This window comes from Terrapene carolina, unplaced genomic scaffold (genome assembly GCF_002925995.2).
Source record: "Terrapene carolina triunguis isolate 2854851 unplaced genomic scaffold, T_m_triunguis-2.0 Scaffold62, whole genome shotgun sequence".
Lineage (NCBI taxonomy): Eukaryota > Metazoa > Chordata > Testudines > Emydidae > Terrapene > Terrapene triunguis.
Genome location: NW_020664413.1, coordinates 10368251 through 10387818, shown reverse-complemented (window position 1 = coordinate 10387818; position 19568 = coordinate 10368251). Strand labels below are relative to the sequence as shown.

Below are 19568 nucleotides of genomic sequence, written 5' to 3'. Positions count from 1 at the left end.
ATTGTTAAAACATATGGAGAGAAATATGGCCACTCACTCTGCATCCTGCTAATGTTTTATCTGAGAGTCACACCAACCTGTGAAAAAAGCCAGAAACGATTGAGAGAGTTTGTATTTCTCTTTCCGTCTTAAACTTCTAGTGAAAGCATCTATGCAGCTGTGCAGATCCAGAGCCCCTCCACATCTTTCCCTACAGGTTAATTTATTTCTCACAATATCAGTAGGCTCAGGTCTAATCAAAAGTCTTGGTGGTTTCATAATCAGAAATCTTCCTTTTTCTCTTCAAAGCAAATCCTGGATCACTTCATCAGCAAATGCTAAAGGAACAAAAGGATGTCCCAAACAATGTTTTGATTCTAACAAACTAGTTTCCCTTTTTATCATTATGATCAGTTTAAAATCACACTTAAGGTTGGTCAAAAATAAACATTTTCTGCAACAAAAATTTGAAAGAAGTGAAAAAAAGTTGCATTTGAAATTAACAGAATTTTTCTTTAAATAAAAAACATCAAATTGAAACAAAAAGTTCAACTTTGGGGTTCTCCCTCTTTTCCAGTGAGGAGGAAAAGGAAAGAGGGGGAAACAACATTTTGATTTGAATCAAAACTTTAATTCTGATGAAAAATCTTTGATGCAAATATTTTTGTATTGTGTTTTTTTTTTTACTTAAAAATTAGTTCAGCCATCTCTGTTCACAATTCAACATGTTCCAGAGTATTTCAGAAATGGGTTTCTCAGTCTGTTCCAATGAGTTAAGAGCTTCCCTAACAGCAGAGATGGGCCCAGATGGCAAAATTTGGATCTGAACTCTCCCAAAGTTTAGGAGGATTTTCAATCACTCCCTCTCTAAGAGCAGGATTGAGCTTTGGGAATTAGCTATGCAATAAATGAATTACATAGGGTACATCTAAAGGAAACTACCATTGCAGATATGCGGCCCATGTACCTCTAAATGGGATCGTGCCTTAATGTGTCAGTATCAAACGGGTTTTTAGGGAAGCCAATGTCTTCCACCATAATATTGCTTTACCTTTGAGCTTGATTTTCCCAGACTCAACATGGGCCTAAAAACTAAACAACTAAAGGCTTCCTCTTTGATTCATCCCATCAGGCCTAAATTTAGTCAAACTTAATTGCAAGGGTAGCCTTTCATCTTATCTATTTACATTGAATGTCTTCCCCTCAAAGACCGTCCAGTAAAGATCTCTGTCTTCAGCCTCTCAGGCTTAGAAGTCACTGTTTCTTCAATTAATGGGTAGGACATAAGATGACTGTATGCTTTTGGGATAGCAAAGCTTAATGAATTACTGAGGGATGACAGATCTGTTTCACTGTCCAGTTGCTTCCTGTTTAGTGTCCTCTGTTGTGTGCAGTTAGTCAAAACAAAAAAAGCCTTTGGTAAAAGCTCAGTTTGAGCTCTCTGTAATGCATGCCATAAATACATGTTCCCAAAACAATTACACCTTTCTTCCTATGTCTATTGATTTCCCCATGCTCAGTCATTCTCCCAGAAACTTGGCGAACTTAAAACTTTCCATCCTTGCCTTAAAACATAAACAGATGCTACCTGTATGAAATGTTAAAACCTACATGCTGCAGTTTAGTTGGACTGTATTTGCCTGTAGAGATTGGAATTTGCTGTAAAGCATTCTGCAAAAATGTATGACATTAAATAAGAACAAATGATATTCTGATGTATTAATCCTTTGGGCATCTGAAATCAACAAGATGAAATTCATAACAGTGAATATCATTCTGGGGCGTATTAACAGCAGTGTTGTTATGTAAAACATGGAGGATAATTGTTCCACTCTAGTTGGCACTGGAAAGGCCTTAGCTGGAGTATTGTGTCCCGTTTTGGGCACCACTCTTTAAGAGATGTGGACAAACTGGAGAAAGTCCAGAGAAGAGCAACAAAAATGATACAAGGTTTAGAAAACATAATCTATGAGGTAAGGTTAAAAAAAAGGGTTTGTTTAGTCTTGAGAAAAGAAGACTGAGGATATGCCTACATTGCATTTTAAAAACCTATGGCAACGCGTCTCAGAACCTAGATCTACAGATTCAACCTCGTGCTATGGCGCTAAAAGCAGCAGTGTAGATGTTGCAGCTCAGTCTGGAGCTCAGGTTTTGAAGCCCAAGGTCTCCCCAGGCTTCAGAGAACAGGCTCCAGCCCAAGCCCAAATGTCTGCACAACTATTTTTAGTGCCATAGCATGAGCCCCACAAACCTGAATCTGAAGGCCCAGGCTCTGAGACTTGGTGCCGCAGGTTTTAAAATGCACTCTAGGTTTAGTCTTGAAATATGTTAAGGGCTATTATAAAGAGGATGGTTATCAATTGTTCTCCATGTCCACTGAAGGTAGAACAAGATGTAATCAGCTTAATGTGCAGCAAGGGAGATTTAGGTTAGATATTAGGCACAACTTCTTAACTATAATGATAGTTAAGTGCTAGAATAGGTTACTAAAGAGATTGTGGAATTCCCAGGGGATTGTCCAGGGGAACCAGATTGGAGCCCCCTGGCACTCATTGGGGTGTCTGAAGAAGTCAGACCTGCCTAGCTTACCATCAGAGCCTTTAGGTAAGATAAATGTGTGCAGAGAGTTTGTTATTTTAAAATCTTTTTTCTTTAAATGTTTTGTTCCTTTGTTTCAGAAGGCTGTCTGATCACTATATTCACCACTGGTCACAGACTCCCAAAGGGAAGAACTGCAGATATCCAGCTCAGTCGGACCTGCCGGGTAAGCACAGTTGATACACAGGGCACAGTAGCCCAGGGCTGGTCTAAGGGTGGGACAACTGTGGAATTTGGCACCAGGCTAAGTAAAGGCAGAAGGTCTAAGACCTGAGGGAGTGTACCTGGACAGATCTGAAAGGGGAAATAAGTGCTGGTAGCCCTGTAACCATGACAACAACTCACCCACATAAATTCACTCTTTAAATGGACCATCTGTATTTCTCATGAACATCTGTAATCACATCCTCTAGAGCAGTGGTCCCCAAACTTTCATAGTTGTTCCCCACCCCCACCCCGTCCACATCCCCCCAGAGCCAGGAATGGGGCCGCAGCTCCTGGGATGTGGCGGAGACTTGGACAGGTGTAAGGGGGCCGAGACTGGAGGGACTGGGAACAGAGCCATGGCCAGGGGCCGAGGCCAGGGCCACAGTCAGGCGCTGAGGCTAGGAGTGGGACCGGGAGCCAGGGCCACAGCTGGGGACAGGCCCAGAGCAAAGCTAGGAGCAGAGTGGGGCTGGGTGGCACTTCCTCCCCGTCCCCAATGGGGGCTGGCCTGGGCCCTGCTGCACCCCCCTGAATGTTCCTCCATGCTCCCCTAGGGAGGCATGCCCCACAGTTTGGGGACTTCCGCTCTAGAATGCTGTTTTCACCACTCCTCACTGAAATAATATCATCTACAACATTTTTTGTTTCCTTCCTTCTCTGCTCATCTCCTTTTCACAATATACAAATCAATTTCTGGCTTCCACTTTGCCCCAATACTGTCAGACCCTTATAAATCCATTACTGATCACAGCACAATGGATCAACAGAGCAAAGCCAAGGTTTTATTATGGTGTATGCCATGAGCAAGTAGCAAAAGTCTCTAGTCAACCCACTGCTTAAACTGTTTTCAGGTGGTCAATTAAGAAAACAATCAAATTTCAATGATGCAACCACATTGTACCTACAGCTGTTAGGACTGTCTCTCTGTTTATTGGTACTGGAAATAGAATCCTCAGGTGCTGTTTATAAAGAATTCAGATTTGATACATATGGTAAATCTTGGTCAGGATCAATCTAAGGGTTACTGGAAGGAATGAAGAACCAGTTCAGAGAAAATCATAACCATCCCCACTCTCCAATCCTCCAGAGGCAGCTCTAGGACTAACTTTTAGGTGGGACGATCTAACTGGTCTTAGATGCACGTCAACTCTGTAATTAGGGTTGCCAACTTTCTAATAGTAGAAAACCGAACACCCTTGCGCTGCCCCCTTCTCCAAGGCCCCTCATCTTCCCCACCCCTTTTCCGAGGCCCCTCCCCTGCTCACTCCATCCCCCCTCCCTCCGTCGCTCACTCGTTCATTTTCACCAGGCTGGGACAGGGGGTTGGGGTGTGGGAGGGGTGAGGGCTCCATCTGGGGGGTGCGGGCTCTGGGGTGGGGACAGGTATGAGGGGTTTGGGGTGCAGGAGGGGGCTCCAGGCTGGGGCTGAGGGGTTCGGCTTGCAGGAGGGGGCTCAGGGCTGGGCAGGGGTTGGGGTGCAGGAGGGGGCTCAGGGCTGGGCAGCGGGTTGGGGTGCAGGAGGGGGTGAAGGGTGCAGGCACTGGGCGGTGCTTACCCCAGGCAGCTCCTGGGAAGGGTGGCATGTCCCTCTAGCTCCGTGCCCTGCCCTGCCCACAGGCATTGCCCCTGCAGCTCCCATTGGCCATGGCCAGTGGGAGCTGCGGAGCCGGCGCTTGGGGCGGGGCAGTGCGTAGAGCCTCCATGGCCGCCCCTACACCTAGGAGCCGGAGGAACATGTTGCCACTTCTGGAAGCCGCACAAAGCCGGGTAAGGAGCCTGCCTGCATTGCCTACCGGACTTTTAACAGCCTGGTCAGCAGTGTTGACTGGAGCCATCAGGGTCCCTTTTTGACCGGGTGTTCCAGTCAAAAACCGGACACCTGGCAACCCTATCTGTCATCAATGGCACTCTGAAAGTCTCAGTACTCTTCTGACACTACTGGACTGCACAGTAAGTTCCTGCTGTGTCTGTTTTTGACCCTCCCTACTTGAATGCACACCACTTGGTTACACCCTCCTATTAATGGTCCATCTCACCAATCTGAATGAATGGTTGGGAGACCCAGAGCAATGATATGGGATCACAAAATAGCAGCACTCACAATATGCTAAGGGCTGTACAAGTACAAAAGGTATGGCCCCCGCCATGAGGCGTTTATTTATACTCTAAGGACCCAATCTTATAATAGGTGGGATCATGGCCTAGAAAGGGAAGTCATAGCCACAGACTACGGGAAAGGAAAACAACATACAATTAAATGATCAGATGAGAATTGACTGTGTACTGATATATTTTGCTTAATATAATGATTTGGAGACCATCCCCAAGTACTCTATAACTTTGGCAAATGCCTCTGGCTGGAGTTAATTGCAATATATAAAAAAATCTTTGATATAAAAATAATGGAGTGAAGGAAACTAAAAATGACTTTTCTCTTGAGGAAGTTTATACTGATGTATAGACTTCAAATCCAACACTCACACTACCAGTTCTGACAATGCTACAAATGAATTATTTTTGTGAGACTCAGGAATTTTCTCATTTTTCTTTTTCTATGCAAACATTTTCTTCTTTGTGGTCATGCCATATTCTAGGAAAGTGTTCCATTTTAAATAAAAGAATCTAGTAATCAATTCACATATGGAGATCCGTTTCTCAATCTGTTTCATTACAATGACACGGAGAGAAATTGAACAGTACTTAGACTCCGGACTGAAGAATGATGCTCGGACTATTGTAATAAGATTCTGTAGCCTCATGCATTCCATCTTCAAAAGCCACTGGCAATTATTACCCCTATTCGTTGTGTAGAAGACTCTGGAGAAGAGGTGTAAATCGTGAGCTAGCTATTTAGCTAACTGTGTCAGGAATGATCACATTTTCATTCAGACAACCTTTGGAGAGCAGTAAGGCTTTCAGGGAAAAGCTTTCCCAAGTATACCTGTCTGCAGTGAATCACAGTGAGAAACTGAAGAGGAGTGTACAAATGTTTGGCAGCATCCCTTTAGATTTCACAAGCCAAGCAGGTTTGGGCCAGGTCAGTACTTGAGTTAGTGATTCAGTGAGTGAAGTTTCTCCTCTGAGTCAGAACTGAACCCAGGCCACAGTGTGGAGTTTCAGATAAGTAAAACCAAGGTCCAGATCACTTGTCCTATTAAAGATTCCATGAGTTTCCATATGATGCCATGATCATTTCCAAGTGAATAGAACTGTTAGCACAAAGGGCCTGGCTCAATTCCAGCATAATCCCTGTATGAATCCTCTTGAGCAGATTCCCCTGAACACACTGTTCAATTTCACTTCCTGTCTGAAATAGTTCTGCAGTTGCTGTGCTCCGTTAATTGTCATGTTCCACCTTCCAAAGAGGCTGATGATGAGATCCTGCTCTGTAGTTTAAGTATGTAAAACACTTTGAGATGTTCAGAATGAAATACCAGTATAAAATAAAGTGACTGCGTGTCGCAGTTCTACTAGGATAGTCTTGGTTTTTCATTTAGTGTCTTGAGAACTTCTTTCAAGACACCTGATATGTCCCAGTTTAACTGACAGGTTTTCACAATGACAAAATATTTGTTCAAGTCATATTGCTCTCCTGTTACAAAATACTTTCTACACCTGTTTCATTGTCATCACAGAGTAAGCATGTTTAATGCCAACTATTGTTCAAGGCCAAAGCTTATAATGATTTGTCAGGCAACACCACTGCAATACGAGTCTAATGAGTCAATGTTCTAATCAAGTCACCATAAACCCCTGCTCTTGTGCCTCAGGGGGCAGAGGGCTGCTGAAGGAGATGTAACTGACAGTCCCTCTGTCTGTTGCTTCCCTCCTCTCTGTAGTCAACAGAACCACAGAGAGGAGGGAAGCAAGAAGTAGAGGGGTTCAAAGGGAAGAGGCAGAGCTGTTCCAGGTGGAGCTTTTCTCACCCAGGAGAAAAGATCAAAGAAAACAGACAGAATGCAGCGCACCGGAATATTTCACAACTGTAAAACTGTTGCCACTAATATGTCCCCCTGTTATTTTGGAAATATGATCATCTTAGTGTAAGATTATTATCATTCCACACTTCCTCATCCCCCCTACCCCAAGTCCTAACACACTTTGATAGAACCTCAATCCAACCCACACTGAAAGCACCCCAACCCAACCTCCTCTAATTAGCCCATCTGCCCCAGATGTCTGCACATCTGGTGTTCTGAGATTGTTCCTCAGAATGTAGTTTTATAAATCAATGTGTAGCGTCCTCTGGGATCCTTGAGGGTGAAAGGTGCTATATTAATATCTCATCATTATCCTTCACTGGGTTTTCTAAAAGCTGCAGGCTGGAATTAGAAACTGAATACATAGCAGGGCTTATAGTATGGTGCTTTCTGTAAAATGGATATAACGCTGTTTACTGGTAAAGAACCCACAGCAGGATGCCAGATCTGAACCTCCCAGAACTCTGTAGTAATGTAGACCTAGATTGGGACTTTGCCCCTGAGGGCTTATCTTTAGAGTGAGTCCCAATTAGAACCGCTAATTCAAAGATCCCTGAAATTTGGGAACATTTGGGTTCACATCTTAATGACAATCCTGACTTCATGCCAGAAGTCCATTTGTACTGCCTATTTACCCATCTACCAGGACATGAGGAATAGTCACATAGGGCCAGATTCCAATACACTTACACATGTTGAGTAGGATCTTGTTCCGCAAGTAATCTCATTGAAATCAGTGGGACTATTCATGGAGCAGAGCATTTCTCAATGTCAATACAGATATCAGACAGAAATAAAGGCAAAGGTGGTGGCGTAGCATTATATATCAGTGATGAGGTAGACTGTAAAGAAATAAGAAGTGATGGAATGGATAAGACAGAGTCTGTCTGGGCAAAAATCACATTGGGGAAGAAAGCTACTAGAGCCTCCCTGGGGATAGTTCTTGGGGGTGTGCTATAGACCATTGGGATCAGATTTGGATATGGACAGAGACCTCTTTAATGTTTTTAATTAAGTAAATACTAATGGGAATTGTGTGATCATGGGAGACTTTAACTTCCCAGATATAGACTGGAGGACAAGTGCTAGTAATAATAATAGGGCTCAGATTTTCCTGGATGCGATAGTTAATGGATTCCTTCACCAAGCAGTTGCTGAACCAACAAGAGGGGATGCCATTTTAGATTTGGTTTTGGTGAGTAGTGAAGACCTCATAGAAGAAATGGTTGTAGGGGACAACCTTGGTTCGAGTGATCATGAGCTAATTCAGTTTAAACTAAATGGAAGGATAAATAAAAATAGATCTGTGACTAGGGTTTTTTATTTCAAAAGGGCTAACTTTAAAAAATTAAGGAAATTAGTTAGAGAAGTGGATTGGACTGAAGAACTTGTGGATATAAAGGTGGAGGAGGCCTGGTATTACTTCAAGTTAAAGCAAGGAAAGCTACCTTATTGAGGTCAGAACATGTAGGGATAAAGTGAGAAAGGCCAAAAGCCATGTAGAGTCGGACCTTGCAAAGGGAATTAAAACCAATAGTAAAAGGTTCTATAGCCATATAAATAAGAAGAAGAAAAAGAAAGAAGTGGGACCGCTAAACACTGAGGATGGAGTGGAGGCTAAGGATAATCTAGGCATGGCCCAATATCTAAACAAATACTTTGCCTCAGTCTTTAATGAGGCTAATGAGGAGCTTAGGGATAATGGCAGGGTGACAAATGGGAATGAGGATATGGAGGTAGATATTACCACATCCAAGGTAGAAGCCAAACTCGAACAGCTTAATGGGACTAAATTGGGGGGACCAGATGATCTTCATCCAAGAATATTAAAGGAACTGGCACATGAAATTGCAAGCCCATTAGTAAGAATTTTTAATGAATGTGTAAACTCAGGGGTTGTACTGTATGACTGTAGAATTACTAACATAGTTCCTATTTTTAAGAAAGGGAAAAAAAGTGATCCGGGTAACTACAGGCCTGTTAGTTTGACATCTGTAGTATGCAAGGTCTTGGAAAAATTTCTGAAGGAGAAAGTAGTTAAGGACATTGAGGTCAATGGTAATTGGGACAAAATACAACCCGGTTTTACAAAAGGTAGATTGTGCCAAACCAACCTGATCTCCTTCTTTGAGAAGGTAACAGATTTTTTAGACAAAGGAAACACAGTGGATCTAATTTACCTTGATTTCAGTAAGGCATTTGATATGGTTCCACATGGTGAATTATTAGTTAAATTGGAAAAGATGGGGATCAATATGAAAATTGAAAGGTGGATAAGGAACTGGTTAAAGGGGAGACTACAACAGGTCATACTGAAAGGTGAACTGTCAGGGTGGAGGGAGGTTACTAGTGGAGTTCCTCAGGGATCAGTTTTGGGACCAATCTTATTTAATCTTTTTATTACTGACCTTGGCTCAAAAAGTGGGAATGTGCTAATAAAGTTTGCGGATGACATAAAGCTGGGAGATATTGCCAATACAGAGAAGGACCGGGATATCGTACAGGAAGATCTGGATGACCTTGCAAACTGGAGTAATAGTAATAGGATGAAATTTAATAGTGAAAAGTGCAAGGTCATGCATTTAGGGATTAATAACAAGAATTTTTGTTATAAGCAGGGGACCATCACTTGGAAGTAATAGAGGAGAGGAGAAGGACCTCGGAGTATTGGTTGCTCACAGGATGATTATGAGCCACCAATGTGATATGGCCATGAAAAAAGCTAATGCAGTCTTGGGATGCATCAGGCGTGGTATTTCCAGTAGAGATAAGGAGTGTTAGTACCGTTATACAAGGCACTGGTGAGACCTCATCTGGAATACTGTGTGCAGTTCTGATCTCCCATGTTTAAGAATGATGAATTCAAACTGGAACAGGTACAGAGAAGGGCTACTAAGATGATCCAAGGAATGGAAAACCTGTCTTATGAAAGGAGACTCAAAGAGCTTGGCTTGTTTAGCCTAACCAAAAGAAGGCTGAGGGGAGATATGATTGCTCTCTATAAATATATCAGAGGGATAAATACCAGGAAGGGAGATGAACTATTTAAGCTCAGTGCCAATGTGGACACAAGAACAAATGGATATAAACTGGCCATCAAGAAGTTTGGACTTGAAATTAGACAAAGGTTTCTAACTATCAGAGGAGTGAAGTTCTAGAACAGCCTTCCAAGGGGAGCAATGGGGGCAAAAGACATATCTGGCTTCAAGACTAAGCTTGATAAATTTATGGAGGGGATGGTATGATGGGATAGCCTAATTTTGGCAATTAATTGATCTTTGACTATTAGCAGTAAATATGCCCAATGGCCTGTGATGGGATGTTAGATGGGGGGGGGGGCAGAATCTGAGTTACTACAAAGAATTCTTTCCAGGTGAATCTTGCCCACATGCTCAGGGTTTAGCTGATTGCTATATTTGGGGTCAGGAAGGAATTTTCCTGCAGGGCAGATTGGCAGAGGCCCTGCGGGTTTTTCGCCTTCCTCTGCAGCGTGGGGCACGAGCCACTTGCTGGAGGATTCTCTGCACCTTGAAATCTTTAAACCACGATTTGAGGACTTCAATAGCTCAGACATAGGTTAGGGGTTTGATACAGGAGTGGGTGGGTGAGATTCTGTGGCCTGCGTTGTGCAGGAGGTCAGACTAGACGATCATAATGGTCCCTTCTGACCTTAAAGTCTACGACTATGACTATCAGAAATTGTCCCTTAAATGTCCGTGCAGTGCTGTCAAGATGTAAAAAGTTGCTGTCTTTGTTACTACTGAGCTCTGCATCTTTTCATTGGCATGATGCTCTGCATCCTCTGAAGAGAAAACAAATGAAGGATGAACCCACCTGACACAAAGGCCACTTTCTCCTTTAGTATTGGAAGGACATCAGCAGCTTTTAATCCATCATTTCGAAAAGACCCTGCAAAACAGAGGAGAATAACAATGCCAAATTAGAAGGGATTGGGCCCTGGATACAGCTATCTACACATTCCACTTCGCTCAAATCAAATAACAGAAAGTGCTTTTCTGTAATTTGTAGGCTATGAGACAGATTGCAATAGTTGAGACACAAACAGCATTAGCTTCACCAGCAATTTATTTATAAGGGGAAAGTCAGAAATAATCCACCCAGACTATCTCACTCTTCAGAGTGCTGTAGGGTCAATAACTTTTCAGTCAGGGAATCTATTTTTTTGCCTCCTTCCTTATATAGACCAGACTGTGGCTAGCCCTTTCCAGGTGCATATGAATGGAAGAGTGTGGCCTTCCCCCTATATGCCCCTGAGCAAAGCCCAAGTACAAGAGAAGTGGGCATTGCAGCTCCTGCACTAATCTAGCATCATCCCTGGTGATAGATTCACCAAAGGGATTGGGTTTATGTGGGGCCTGGCTTTTTCCCCTTCAGTTCTAGCCAGTATAGATGGGCTGACCCAAGGGGAGAGTCTGTTGCACCATTTCAAAGGGTAGAGGTCCTTGTACGAGTCCTGCAGTTTGCATGAACTTTGATGTACTGTTTACCTTCCCCTGCAGTTTCAGTGACTTCATCCCCTCAAGGAATTTCACCAATAAATCACTGATTTTTCAGTCCCTTGAAAGCACAAGAAGACATGAGTTTCCTACTCTTTCAAAAGACAAGAGCACATTCCTTATATTCCATAAGCCAATATTAATGTATCGTCCCACTGCAGGCCAGATGCTGCTATTCCATCAGCTGCTGTTGAAAAATGAGCGTTTGAAGGACATCTTTGCAGTTGCCATGGACTACAGAGCAACTGTCATTGCATAGTGAACACCCATCCTAAAAAGATAGCTGCAATACAACTTTAAATCCACCACGGTTACATGGACATAAAAGGTTACAGCGTGCACCGAAACACTTTACTTTTACCTTTAGCCTTTCTCAGACAGACGACATCCACCATTCGTCTGAGAGAAAGACAGAGCGTGGGATAAACCTCTCGCTTAGAAGCAGCTCTGTTGATTGGCCTGAAATGAGGCATTTCACTCCAGCCATAACATCTGACTGCCTTGGGTTGTTTAACACTATGTGGTTTATCTTGTCACAGCTGCTGAATGCAGCACCACTAGCAGAGGATTTTTGATTGTCTGCGATTGAATGTGGATGGAAAAAAAGCCCCTCCGAGTATTTTGTCATGTTCCATACATTATGTACACAGCAAAGACATGGGATCTTGATCTCTGCAAGTCTGTGCAATCAGCAAGTGGTGAACTAGCCCTAGCATATACAATAATACAGCAGGCTACCCACATTTTGCAAGGGCGAGATCCTTACTGCAAATTTGCAGACAGCCAGACAACTGCACCTAATTTGTACATATACTATTATTACCACCATTATGATTTACTATTAAAGATAAGTGAGTGTACAATTATAAATTTACAGTCTGTATTTGCTTGCGTAATAACCTGCCTTGCATATGTGATCATGTCTCCCTCTAGTGACTGACCCTGTAAGTACAAACGGTTGCCATTTGCATTTGAAGAAGTTCTTATTTAAGTCAGCTGGTCAAAAGAGGCCAGCCTGTGTTTGTGGTATTAAATTGCTCATATTTGATCCATCCTGATAGCAGTGATGTGTGCATAGCCTAATAAAACAAATGTGTGTATTTGGCCAGGGTTCATTATGCTGGTTCTTGTATCTTTCTTGATAAAGGAATAGGTATTGCTTGTCGGCTGAGTTCCCCAGAAGAATATAACAGTAGTTGATTTGATTTGCACTCATCCTGCACTTACAGGGAGAGGGTTTCCATAAGCTGCATCTTAGCCCCTTTCAAGGCTGTATTTGACTCTTGCACTGCACTTTAAGAACCCTGGTTTGTGGAATCCCCTCATGTCCTCACCTTTTTGGTACTCACTTCTGATAGCTTCAAATGCAAATAATTTGCATGTGTTTATGAAAATCGAGATAGAAAGGAGAGAGGTGATTTACTGCAGGTCTTAGATAATAGTAATTTAGCCTCCAACAAAATTTTAGGATGATTTATGCAGTTATTTACCTAACCCTCTTATTCAACCCTCTTATTCAACCAGGGATCTGGGGATCAAAGTAGATCACAAGCTAACTATGAGTCAACAGTGTAACACTGTTGCAAAAAAAGCAAACATCATTCTGGGATGTATTAGCAGGAATGTAAGCACGACACAAGAAGTAATTCTTCCGCTCTACTCCATGTTGATTAGGCCTCAACTGAAGTATTGTGTTCAGTTCTGGGCGCCATATTTCAGGAAGGATGTGGACAAATTGGAGAGAGTCCAGAGAAGAGCGACAAAAATGATTAAAAGTATAGAAAACATGACCTATGAGGGAAAATTGAAAAAACTGGGTTTGTTTAGACTGGAAAAGAAAAGACTGATGGGGCACATGATAACAGTTTTCAAGTACATAAAAGGTTGTTATAAGAGGATGGAGAAAAATTGTTTAGGACAAGAAGCAATGGGCTTAAATTGCAGCAAGGGAGGTTTAGGTTGGACATTAGGAAAAACTTCCTGTCAGGGTGGTTAAGCACTGGAATAAATTGCCTAGGGAGGCTGTGGAATCTCCATCATTGGAGATTTTTAAGAGCAGGTTAGACAAACACCTGTCTGGGATGGTCTAGATAATCTTAGTCCTGTCATGAGGCAGGGGACTGGACTAGATGACCTCTCAAGGTCCCTTCCAGTCCTATGATTCTATGATTCTAAAACAAATCAAAACAAATCAGAGCAAGTGATACGTTAGCTGGACATGATCCTTCTTAGGTACAGAAATAGAGAATTGGGCCAAATTTATCCCTGATACAACACCATTGACTTCACTGCGGGAAGAACTGTACCCAATGTTATCTTGCATATTTTCAGGGAAACAGTGGATCCAATACTGCAGCCTGGCCAGATTCTGCACCACTGAAGTTAACAGGACCTTTGCCACTGATATCAAGGGGTGCTGACTGGGCACTATGTGAGTAAAGGCTGGAAAATTGGGCCATATATATTAAATCAATAGGGTCTTCTTAGCTTGATGCACCAGGAGCAAAGCTCCATGGGTTCCAGAACAACTCTGAGTAACCTCCCACTGGACCAGCACAGCAGCAATACACTTGGTTTCCATGGTGATGGTACCTGCACCTGCCTCAGCACTGCACCTGTGGTAGATTCAGACCCTGTTAATGAAGATGTTACAACAGCCTATACTAGAGAGCATAGGTGCCAAGGAAGGTATGAATGGGCACAACAATAAGGGTTTATAGATGTAGGTGTGTGCATACACTTATAAAACATACTACAGTACTTTTCAGTAGTGGTCAAAAACACTGAAGAGACTGCAAGCCAGTGGGCCAACTCATCAGCCAGGGCATCAAATCAAACTCCCAACAGTATCAAATTTTCAGCCCCTTTCTTCAGGGATGAGTTTCTCTCTCAAACACCAAAACAATCCAACATAAATCATACAGGTAAACCAGGTCCTTTCCCTTGGCTCAGGGTCCACTGTAGGAGCCCACCCACTCTTTGCAGCTCTCTCTCCCAACAAAGCTGCTTGTTGGCCTTTTATCTAAGAACCCGGGACCATACTTTTAAAGTTAGAGTGCCTAAATACCTTTAAAAACTGGCCCCAGGTGACCTGCAGGCCATCACCTGATCTCTGGCCTCAAACCCATCACCTGGGAGACAGCTAATTAGTTATAAGTCACAACTCCTTTTAAAGGGCCAGCCCACCCTGTGGCAAAACACTATTGTAAGTTGTATTGTTCTGGACCACTACTGTATTATATTGTAGTCTTTTTCTAATAAGGGTTGTGGGGGAAGGATGCGTATGTGTTTAAAGGGAAAGAGGATCAAATAAGATAAAAGGCAGCCCAAAAATCAATAGCAACCCAGCCTGAGAGAGGAACCAGCCCAGCAAATATGCTTTCTTTAGTTTATAATTTATAAACATACCCATTCTTATTATTTTTAGATTAGAACATTTTCATACCAACTACCAGCTGTTTCTAATACATTGGTTTCCGATGTGTTTGTTTCCATTTCCAAATGCTTCATGTGTGCATGACAGTGTATAATTTTTCCTATGGAATCCTGTGTATACAAACCCCAGGTCTGATTAATACATAAAACATGGCACCAATAATACTTTGCATCCAACTACCACACATCTTTACCCTCACTCTGCCTTCTAAGAATGGAACTTGTCATTGGCAAATGATTGGGAGGAAGGACAGAATTGTGGTAAAAGTACAGCTCTGCACTGAAAAAAGACTGTAAAAAGGTACTCCCTAGACCAGCAGATATGCTGACTTTAAGGGCAAAATACAAATTCTCTCTGCTCTTTTCTCTTGTTATTCCTTCAGGGCCAAGACAGATAAAAGTGAGCTCAATTTCAGTCCTTCTGCATCATCAATGGAACTGTTTGCTCATTTCCAGTCACTAGCTCACCAATTATGAAAGGGAATGGGACTACACAACACTACCTCTCTCGCTCTTTTGATCTGTAGATCTCAAAGCACAGTACAAAGAAGGTTAAGTATTGTTGTCCCAGTTTTACATATGGGAAAACTGAGGAACAGCCAATGAAGTGACATGCCTAAGATCACCCACCAGGATGGAGCAGACTCCGATAGATTCCAGGTTTCCTGAGTCTTAGTCTAGCGCCCCAGCCATTGGAGTAGAAGTGTCAGTGAAGCATAATTAGTCCTGCCAAACCCTTTATTATTAGTGATGGTGTGAGAAGATCAGGTTTACAGGGTTGGCAGTTAGAAAATTTCTTCTTGTAAATTGAGCCCATTTGATATGGAGTCACTGAGAAATGACAAACATGGAACTAATCCCATAATGCTATTTTTACACAGTCACTTTTCACAGCAGAACAACACTTCAAAGCAGTCATTTACGCACCTCAAGTTCTCTGAATGGGAGATCTAGTTTTAAGTGGGGCACAGTAACCCAGACATCATATGGTTGAGGATCGGCGCTTGAGGAATGTTCCCACAAAAGAATAGTCAGTGAAACATAGCAAATTCAAACCAATAAAAGGAAATACTTTTTCCACACAATGCATAAATTAGCCTGTGGAACTCATTGCCACATGATACTGAAGTCAGGAGCTCAGCTGGATTCAAAAAGATTGGACATTTATATGGATAACAAGAATATCCAGAGTTATAGTAGAAAAGATTAATAATATGGACAAGGGCTTTGGAAGGGATATAAACCCTCAAGCTTGGGGTGTAAGCCAAACTCTAATAGAGCTAGTACAGTAAACTATCCCTGGAGACAGGTTACCCCATAACTGCCTACTTCAGGATTTCTTTCTCTGAAGCACATAGCTTTGGTCACTGTTGGAGACAGGATACTGGATTAGATGGGCCAGTGGTATGATCCAGTCTGGCTGTTCCTAGAAATGATTTAACTCTAATCTGGAAAATGCAGTATTCTCTCAATTTCAAATAAAGATCAGCTGTTAGAAAATCCATGGAAATAGTTTAAAAATAGAATGAGTATGTGTCTGAAAAAAGAGGGCATATTGTCAAAGCACTGCATGGGGTTACAGTGACTTTGTGGGAGTCACTCGTCTAAAACCCCATGCAATGTTTTAGGAAAGTAACCCCACATTTTTTAATAGTTCTCAGAATAGATTTTACCATTTAAGAAACGTTGGCATTAAATTGGGCCAAACCCACCCCTTGTGTAACTTCACTGAAGTCCATGAATTATGCTGGGATGAATCTGGGTCACATTGACTTTGTTCCTTCTTCTCTTCACTAAGGCCCCTCCTAGAATCTTTTTCTGTTTTTTGAATATTTTTTTCTTCTGGATTTTTGAGTCTATTTTCCTTCATCTGGTCCTAAATCTCTGTTGATTTTATTATTGCTTGTCTTACAGTAGCACCTGGTTGCACTAAATAATATCAGTGCTAGGCACTGTACAAACACATAGTAAGAAACAGTCCCTGAACAGCTTACAATGGAAACAGACAAGACAGATTAAGGGTGGGAGAAAGGGAGTATTATTTTTCCTATTTTACAGATAGGGAATTGAAACCCAGAGAAATTAAGTAACTGGCCCAAGATCAGACATGAAGTCTGTCTAGAGCTGGGACTAGAACCCCCATCTCGAGTCCTAGTCCAGGGTCTTAACCACAAGACCCTCCCCATCCTATGTTCTTGTAGAATGCTATAGTTCTTTCTTCTCTAAATGCTTCTCCTTTTCTTTTTCATATTTCCCCCTCTCTCCGTTACTTCTTTTTTCCAGTATTTTTGCCCGTATTCATTTATTTTTATTATTTTAATTATTTCTGTTCCTTATTACACCCTGTTCTCTTTCTCTCTTAAGTAGGGTTGCCAACTTTCTAATTGCAGAAAAACGAACACCCTTGCCCTGCCCCTTCCCCAAGCCCCCCGCCCCCGCTTCTCCGAGGCCCTGCCCCTTCTCACTCCATCACCTCTCCCTCTGTCACTTGCTCATTTTCACCAGGCTGGGGCAGGGAGTTGGGATGTGGAGGGGTGTGAGCTGGGGGTGTGGGCTCTGGGGTGTGGCCAGGGATGAGGAGTTTGGGGTGCAGGAGGGGGCTCCGGCTGTGGGGTGGGGCCAAGGGGTTTGGAGTGTGGGAGGGGATGCGGGCTCTGGGATGGGGCCAGAAATGAGGGGTTCAGGGTGTGGGAGGGAGGTCTGGGCTGGGGCAGGGAGTTGGGTGTGGGAGTGGTGAGGGCTCCATCTGGGGGTGCAGGTTCTGGGGTGGGGCTGGGGATGAGGGGTTTGGGGTGCAGGAGGTTGCTCTGGGCTGGGGCCAAGGGGTTCGGAGTGCGGGAGAGGGCTCTTGGATGGGGCATGGGGTTGAGTGTGGGAAGGGATGTGAGGTGTGGACTCCAGGAGGGAGTTTGGATGAGGGAGGGGGCTGAGGCTAGGGGGAGGAGCATGGGAGGGGGTGCGGGCTCCAGGAGGGAGTTTGGGTGCAGGAGGAGGCTCAGGTCTGGGGCAGGGAAGGGGGGTGGCACGCAGGAGGAGTTGCGAGCTCCAGGAGGGAGTTTAGGGATGGGAGGGGGATCAGGGCTGGGGCAGGGGTTTGGGGTGTGGGAGGTGATGAGGAGTGCAGCTCTGGGCGGTGCTTATCTCAAGCGGCTCCCAGGAAGGGGTGACATGTCCCTCCGGCTCTAGGCAGAGGGGTGGCCAGGGGGCTCTGCACGCTGCCCCCACCCGCAGGCACCGTCCCTGCAGCTCCCATTGGCCATGGTTTCTGCCCAATGGGAGCTGCAGAGCTGACACTCAGGGCGGGGGCAGTGTGCAGAGGCCCCTTGGCTGTCCCCGAGCCAGAGGGATATGCCGGCTCGCCTCCCAGGAGCCACACAGAGCTGGGTAGGGAATCTGCCAGCCCCGCTGTGCCACCAATCAGACTTTTAATGGCCCGGTCAGCGGTGCTGAGCGGAGCCGCTAGGGTCCTTTTTTGACATGGTGTTCTGGTCGAAAACCAGACACCTGACAACCCTATCTTGAGCTCTCTTGCACTCTGTGGCCCTTCCTGGTTTCCCATAATGCACTCCATTTCCTCCTTTGGTTCATATAAGCCCATCCCCTCCCCTCTTAACCTTCTGTGGCAATTAAGACATTAAAGTTTGTAAAGGGCTTTGAGATCTTTGGATGGAAGGCAAGAGAGCAATGTCATGTACTATTATTATAAATTATATTTATTGTTCAAACCCTGCAGAGTAAAAGCAAATCCTGCCCTAGCAGGGGCAGTGAGGCAGAGCCAAGACCGTGCCTGATGGGGTCTCTGCCACCAGGAATATGCTGGTTTTAGACAGATTTGTTCAGAACCATACAGTGGATTGTGTGGTAGAGCACATATTGCTGAAGAGAAGCAACATGTGCTTCTGACCAGTGTTTGCAGGCACCACCTGGCTGAAACAAGTGGGTGTGAATATGCCCCCTGTCTGTTGACCACACCTCTTGTGAACATATTGCAAAAGAGGAGTGCATTACTCCTTTTCTGCTTATTCAGGAGCAATAGGGTCTCCCCTCCCTTTTCCCCACCTGGGGCCCAGATGGTAAGATTTTGCCCAAACCAAGGTCATTCCTAGGCTATGTAGAATCTCATTTTCCATTCTCATTCTGTTGAGGGAGTTAAGAAAATAAAGAAATTAATCAAATCTAAAGAAAGAAAGGCATGATTAATCTGTAAAAATCATTATTGAGTTCTCAGTATTACTGAAGCTTAATGCCAGGATCTACAAACTTCAGCAAGAGCAGAGATTATTATGCTACTTAATAACCAATGAAGAAAGTAAAATAATAACTGTGGAGTTCACAATAATCAGTAACCACTACAGATTTTCAGGTTAGAGGGCAGTGGGGTCAGGGCAAAAGGCAGATTGAATTAAGCCAAAGCAACAAGGGTAGAAAAGTAGCTGTCTTCTACCTTCCATTGTTTGCCTTCTCAATCAATAGGATCTAATTTAGTGTTCCTGCCATATGTTGTCTCTTTCCTAAATGAATTTGTGTTCAAGTGAATGGGCTGCTTGAATTCAACACACACTGAACAGGAGATGTGACCAAAGTGAGCAATGTTCATCTGGGGAGCACAAAAAAACCCCAAAATCGACATTACAGGTATTTTCCATGGAACTGTAGTTTGCCTGGACTGTACTACTTACACTTCATAGAATAGGGGCTAGAATCTGCTCTCAGTTACACTAATGCAAATGCAAATAACTCCTTTGTCATCAATGGACTTGCACTGCTGTAACGCCAATGTAACTGAGGACCCAATTCAGCAAAGCATTTAAGCATGTGCTTAAATCCCATTGACCTCAAAGTGCACAAGTGC

General features: G+C 43.5%; 1 protein-coding gene across 1 annotated transcript in view; it reads right to left on the bottom strand.

The window, feature by feature from the left end:
* The window catches only part of KALRN (kalirin RhoGEF kinase), a 716112-nt gene that overhangs the window by 488799 nt on the left and 207745 nt on the right, over positions 1 to 19568 (bottom strand). The window contains exon 2 of the mRNA XM_026647403.1: positions 10599 to 10673. Within this exon, the coding sequence (XP_026503188.1) occupies positions 10599 to 10673 (75 nt within the window). The remainder of the gene's footprint in view (positions 1 to 10598; positions 10674 to 19568) is intronic.